The 7278-nt window shown below is 31.9% G+C and overlaps 1 protein-coding gene across 4 annotated transcripts in view; it reads left to right on the forward strand.

The window, feature by feature from the left end:
* The first annotated feature begins 2107 nt into the window (after positions 1-2107).
* Positions 2108-7278, forward strand: part of LOC108972628 (peroxisomal acyl-coenzyme A oxidase 3) — an 8318-nt gene continuing 3147 nt past the window's right edge. Inside the window, exons 1-4 of one of the 4 annotated variants that reach the window (XM_018939290.1) lie at positions 2108-2177; positions 2236-2465; positions 2633-2827; positions 4179-4347. In XM_018939290.1, the coding sequence (XP_018794835.1) occupies positions 2805-2827; positions 4179-4347 (192 nt within the window). In that variant the 5' untranslated portion in view covers positions 2108-2177; positions 2236-2465; positions 2633-2804. Of the gene's footprint in view, positions 2828-3984; positions 4348-7278 lie in introns of those variants that run through there. The other 3 variants (XM_018939288.1, XM_018939289.1, XM_018939287.1) reach the window with 3 other exon arrangements.

Here is a 7278-nt window from a genome sequence, read left to right on the forward strand (position 1 = left end):
GAGTTTTTGAAGTAAAAGCGTTCAATTAAATGTTTTACTGTTTTATTTATTAAAAAAAAAAACGAAATTAAATATTATTGTTAATCTTAGTTTTTTCGAACGAAAAAAATATATTAGAATTTTTTCGAATAAATTCAAGCTTTTAGGTGATACATTATTTCAATTTAACAAATTATGTATATTGCAAATATCAACAAAAAATCTAAATTTTTTAAGATCATCGCACATAACCTAAAAGCCATACGTGTCATGACGTTAGTAAACGCTTTTTATGGAACTCCCAAATAAATGGTTGTAAAAAATAAATAAAGAATAGTGTTAATTCTTAATAAAAATGCATAAACATATATTTCTTAAAAGTTCACACTTTCATTTTGTGTCAATTAACACAGACGGCTGAGAAAAATGTAGCAAAATACAAATAAGGCGCATACAAATATATGTATGTATTTACATATGTACAGCAAATAAGCGAATCAAATACATATGTTCATGAATATTAAAGAAAAACTAGCAAAATAATTTTTAAGTAGACATACATACATACATACAAACAAATAAATATAAATGTAGTTTGCTAGTAAATTTTGCCAGCAACAAATTGGCGGCATGAGCATTATATATGTAAGTAAATAAATTAATAAATAAAAAATGCAAATTTTTTAGCTTTTTATATACGAAAGTGTGGCAAAGTAATACAAGGAAGTGTGTACGCTTTGCAGAAGAAAATCGGATATGACACAACAATGAAAGTAAAGTATTAGTAAAGTTGTAAAGTTGCTAGCATTTAAGATGACGATTAGTAGTGTTTGCCTTTGATTTGCGATTAACGAAATTTCTATTTAAAAATAAACTAAATGTAAGCACTCCTGATATTACTACCGACTACTTGTTACCTACCCTCATTTCAGTGAAAAACGGCATATAATTGAAAATGCTGATAATGAGATATTTGGCGGCACTTTGATATAGCCACAGCGTACTAACACATTTGATAGAAAAGAAACTGTAAATCCTATTTTGAATGAAAATAAAAACCGCTCAATTCTAGTGCGTTACAAAAAATATGTGAAAACACTTTTGAGTATAACGAAAATTTTTTTATCAACATAAACACATACTTATAAACTTTCAAACACACAGTTATATACGCAAACACACACATACACATGCTGACTTCATTATATACACACATGCCAGACAGTTAATTAATGTAGTATGTTTTATATGCTCCCAAAGTTGAGTATTTTACGCGAAAGCTAACGAAACTTTGCCAATCTCAAACTAACATAAACAATAATTACGAACCATATATCAAAAAAAAAAAGTATTACTGTAAGAAATGTTTCATGTTAATTAAATGTATAAGCATAAATAAATAATATTTACTGAAATGACAAGCATTTTTTGGGCTTTCATGGGTTAAAAATATAAAAAGAAAATTTTAAAAAAAAGTTGCCTACTTTTAGGTTTGGTGCTTGTGATAACAATGATAGTGCACCACTTGTGGGTATATTTTAGTTATTTCAAATACCATATTTCAATTCAAACATTGAATTGCGCGGAGATTAAAGTTAAWCTTAAATCAAAGCTGTTCAGAAAGTAAACAAGCTGTTCTCCCACTACCAATAAGAAAAAATTGGTGATACGGGACTGGAGTACATAATTTTTTATTATAAAACACCTTGTTGAGGGATCAACCATCTAAACTAACCTAACAATAAGTTTAAGATGAGTTTGAAACATTTGAAGATCTTGAATTGTATTCGAGAATAGAAATAAGCCTTCCAAAAAGCGTAGTACTATGGACTCTCGCGGAATATACATGTGTCCGGTTGGGACATTCTGAGATTTWAAAAATCGTACACAGTCTAAACTGCAGTTGAACAGTACAATATCGAACTGATATTGGTGAAAACGAAAGTAGCTTATTTCAATCTTTGTTGGTAAAAATACTCGCTGTAGATGCAAATAAGAAAACCTTTGCCAATTATTTTTATTTACAATAACAAAAATATAATTTATTTGCCTTCYTCGTGAATACCGCAATCAGCTGTTAATGACATTTCGCGCACAACTGCCGTGGCTGCTAAACAACAAAACAATAAAATATCACAAACACAAACATTGAATGAGTAGGTCGGTAATCTGGGTTAACGTGTAAAATTCAATCAATAGTGAGTTCATGAAGTGAATCTAATCAAATACCAAAAGTAAATAAACTATTTGACTTAGACACGTAAGCTCGTACCTACTGCCGCACTCAAAGAAAAGGCAATTATTAGCAACCGYGCCTGCAAATTACGGAGATAAGAACGAGCTATTACTAACTATTGGATTACTCAATTACTAATTCGCAATAGCATTCGTTTTCCATTATTTCTGTTTGTGCGAAAATGCATTTTGGAGGCTAACTTACTGCTACTTCAAGTTGTGCCAAAAGAGGAATCTTTCAACACTAGTAGGTGTGTTTTTGTGGAGCTGTTCAACGATAGCCTTTATCGCTCAAAAATACTTCGATAGTTCGTAGATTACTAAGTATTCGCCGCCAGTTTCCGAAAAACTGGCATGAGCCCTTAACTGCTATTAAAGCATTATCTCCAATTTATTACAAATAAATTCACTTTAACAGGTACAAAGTACAAACATACATGTATTCTATGCGGGATACTATGCACTGTGAGCTGTGTTCTTGATAAGTTAACAAAATATTTTTTTGGGTCTAGACCACAGTTGGCGTTCAGTGCTCAAATTGTGCGGTTGTCATTAAACGTTAATTGCTGTGCGAGCATAGAAAGTTCAACATGGTGTCAAATACTAATAACAAGTAAGTGCAATGGCTTTGAACTAAAGTTTATAGCGATATAATGTGTGGTGAGGTAAAGCGCAATTAAAATTTACGACGCTCGTTTATTAAGAAAATATTCAAATAACCAGTGTCATTAAAATAATTAAAAATAACTAAACAAATAATAAAGTTATGAATAAAAAATAATATACAGTGAAGCTCCACTTTACGAACAGTCCTCATAGCCGGKTATTTCCCATAACTAAACAAATTTTATGATTATTATCACTTATTTATTATTATTTTCATCGAAAAAAAAAAAATTATATAACCGGGAATGAGTACCTTGCCATGGCCACACATGGAGATCAGGTTGGTAATATTTCGTTGAAATCATCTCTGATAAAAGGATAGGATTGCATAAAATTTGTGAAGAAAATTGTGTAAAATTTGTAGTTCCCGTTTTTTTCAAATTCTTATTAACTTTTGGTGTTTTGTTGGTGTCTARTTCGCGATGGTTGAATGGTAATTAATGGCATAATTGGCATTCAGTCACGTCTGGCTGATTGGCTCGCATTTATTAGTTCAATAGAAACATGATTCTGATTTTTAGCTTCTGACTCTAATACATTGCCACGTCATATATAAAGACAGCTCCTTTAGCCGGACAAAATCACTGCGACCGCGAGTGCCCGGTTATATCTATTAAACAAGCATACGATATTAATTTTCGAACATAATTTTAAAATTTCRCATATTGCCTTTTTTKCATAATTAGWCGTACATATGTACATACATGTYCATTTTACATATACATATGTATGTGTTTAAGTAATTTGGTTGCCTATASTTTTATTGAGACCGTACTATGTTATCAGACCTACATTAAAGGCATATTAAAATGAGCAAAAACAACAACTATCTTAAACTTTAGGATTTAAACCCTATATAAATTAGGCACAACAATATAATAATGCAGACACTAGATATAAATTTTACATAAAAATGCAATAATTAACTTCAGCACTGTATATGCCTTTTAAAAGGGCTAAAAATAAATAATAACTTCATACTATCTCCAACTAAAAATAACCCACACGAAGTGCAGTTTTTTTGGCTTTTGTTTTGATCGCTCTTTTCTTAAGCAAGCATTTTGTGAGAGTCATTATAAATTTGCGTTCCAAATAAAAAGAGATTCATTCAATGCCGACAGAGCGTTGACCAGCTCGTAAACACACAATGGTTTCCTTCCACAAACGAAAGTGACCACTAAACCAGTCTTGAATCGAGCTTTGCGCCGCACGCACAGTCTAGTCTAGTCTTTTTTAATTCAAAGAAAACAATTCGTAATTATGGATACAGTTGCAACGTTATTTTCTATTTTACAAAGTCCCAGTGAGGTCGAGTCGGAGCAGTTGCAATCGGAAAACATATATGAGGACAAGATCATCTTCCCGGATTTCAAAACTGGACCATTGACAAAATATCGGCAACTCTCAACATTTTGCTACAAACGCATGAACGTCCTTCTGGAGGGTGAGGAGCACATACGACTAAAGGTGAGCATGTAAGCAATTAAAATTTCTCGCATCAGTAATTGCATAATTACTGCATAGTTGAAATGAGTGTACTTTTTGCCACGAGTATGCAAATATATGAATTATTATTAATCAATCCACTTGATTCATTAAAAGTCATTTACGCTGCTTTGATCAGAGTACAAAGGTCAGTACAAAGTTTGAAACCAAGCAGAGGCGTGCTAATACAACAACAGTGGAGCTAACTGTGGTGTTAGTAAATGTATTAAATCTTCTTGGTTAATTATTTTCCTATTATTATAAGGTGGGTTATTAGTATCTATTATAAGCTGGTGGCACCTACATATAAACAACGCTAGTCATCATATTAGTGAGCAGATTGCAGGCATGTGTACAAGTGTGGATACAAGTATATGTAGATACACATACATATATGTGCAGTAATCACAATTTGAAAAGCGTTCAATACGAATTGCTAAGTAAATTCGGTGTATACACATTGCATAAGTTTAAAATTATACAAAGCTCACATTTGAATGCACACAACCGTTCGAGTCGTGTGTGTTGTTATTACTGGAGTAGTGACCTATCTTAATTACACTATTCAAAAACTTTTTTTTTGAATCTCTAAAAAATTTCTTTTCGAAGAGTTTATCACCACTTGCAAATCAGAAAAAATACGTTGATTTTACGATATTTTTTGAAGAGGCTTTTCCTTAATAAATAAGTAAAAAAATGTACATTTACAAAATTTTTGGAAGCATAGCCTAMCTCCAGCAGCAATCTTTGAAATAAGGCGTGACACTTGGCACCTTTTGGATGCCCCGCTAGCCCTACACATCTGACACCTATCTCCCTTTGGTCCGAATACATCGTAACAGCCTGCCGTTGGATGACGTCGACGACAACTTATCTAATCCTTACCATCAGAACGGGGATAAGGTACTCGTTACAACAACAAGAATAAAAAGGTTTACGGCGGAAGACTATTCTTATAATTCCAACAAAATAAGGGAAACATTTGTTATTAATCTCTCTTGAATATAGTACAACATTTAGCCKGTTGGATTTAATAGTATAGAGAATTTTAGTACCAAGAACATGCCAATATGCACCTCCACCTGTTCAGCCCTAAAATGCAAACTTTTAATTACGAGTTATCAGAGATAACCCTTGAACTTTACAACGGCAATATATCAATAATATAATTTCATACATAATATACATATGTAAATACACATATGTATTTCCATACTTTTGCTTTATCATTGGAATGTATTCATTAACTGATTTGTGTTACTTCTAACGACAAATGTGTGTTGTCACTTAGAAATGCTAACGAGTCATTGAACATGAATTGAAGCCTTCATTCAATAAAGCACATACAACAATAGATATAATTATGATAACAGTATTTATTAGCGCTTATTTACAAGCTGACACACTTTTTTTGCTTACGGATATTCACACCCTCATTACAAATAAATCACTAGCCAGCCGGAAATTGCATGATAGTTAAGACAAATCAGAAAACACCACGGAAGTAAACTTGGGACCCTCAACTTTTTCTTCTAAGATGTGGCTGACAAAGTCTAAAGCACTGAAAAAACGAGATATATGAAAAATAAAAACGTTTTTCAGGACTGATTAGAGTCTTAAATCAACGCTTTGTCATGTCTATTATTTCTGCTGGGAAGGCTTTGGGTACAAAATGGATATGAGAATTTAGTTAKACTAATGGCATTTACTATAAGTATGTATGTATATAACTGGATAAACTTGATGTCTCTATTTTTCGGCGATGTTTGGGAGATTTTTTTTAATGGCAACAACATTAGCTAATGGCCACTCGGAGTATAAGAGACATAAGAAATTATAGTATGCTATAACTCATTTACTGAGAACAATAAATATTCTCAGTATTGAAGTGAAAAGTTCCTGCAGGGTAGAGCTTATTATATTATGAATTATATATAATATAATATGTAGGTATTTACAGATATCTGCGTGTGGATATTATCAAATAAGTAATGAGTAATAAATTTTACTCATTTTCAAGATAAAATAGTTCTAATAGAATGAAATAGACGGAATAGATGTCAAAGCAATTTATGACTATGTAAAAGAAAACTGTATACACTGTTGTAAAGAAGCTCTAAATGGGAGTGTTTCTTTCAAAATAGGATATTTTTACCCTTAATAAAGAAATATAGTTTTGTACATTTCTAATATACAATGATAGTAATTAATATTATAATTATTTAACATAAATATTAAACCTTTCAAAATGCGATAAATACGATTGTAACAGTCACATGCTGCTGCTGGTCTATCTCTCAAACGACTCCCTACCACACCTTAAAGACAGTTTTCTCTGTGAAGGGCTTTGGAATTTTAATAGATAGGAGAAAGAAATAAGATATTATGACATTTTCAAGCATTATAGTCATCTAAAAGTAGGAGAAAAGTACAGTGGAAGATATCAAGACATTGGAAGYTATTCAAAGTAAATTGTTCTCTCTAACAAACTGTTTTTGGGGTCAACCAATCGAATTGAGGACCCATAAAAACTATACATACAATATTTGAAAAAGAGATAAACGACCTCCTTCGACTTTAGGTAATTAGTCGACATTTTTATCCAGGTGGGTATGGCTGTCACTTACATATGTATGTATATGCCAAAGGTCACATCAAAATAATCATTAGTGTTTACTATACGCTTATCTTTCTGAACTACCTAAATTGCATTCAGCGATTTTTGCGATGAGTGAAATTATTCAACAAAGAAGTTCCATTAAATTTTGTGTGTGGTATCAAATTTCTGGTGCTGAGTTAGTTAAGGCCTTCAGTAATAAYTGTTTGTCGCATGCTCATGTTTTTGATTAATATTATTATTCAAAGAGGATCGAAAGCGCGGGACCGCCGTCAGCATTAACAGATGATCAACAC

This window comes from Bactrocera latifrons, unplaced genomic scaffold (genome assembly GCF_001853355.1).
Source record: "Bactrocera latifrons isolate USDA-ARS-PBARC rearing strain unplaced genomic scaffold, ASM185335v1 scaffold_41, whole genome shotgun sequence".
Classification (NCBI taxonomy): Eukaryota; Metazoa; Arthropoda; class Insecta; order Diptera; family Tephritidae; genus Bactrocera; species Bactrocera latifrons.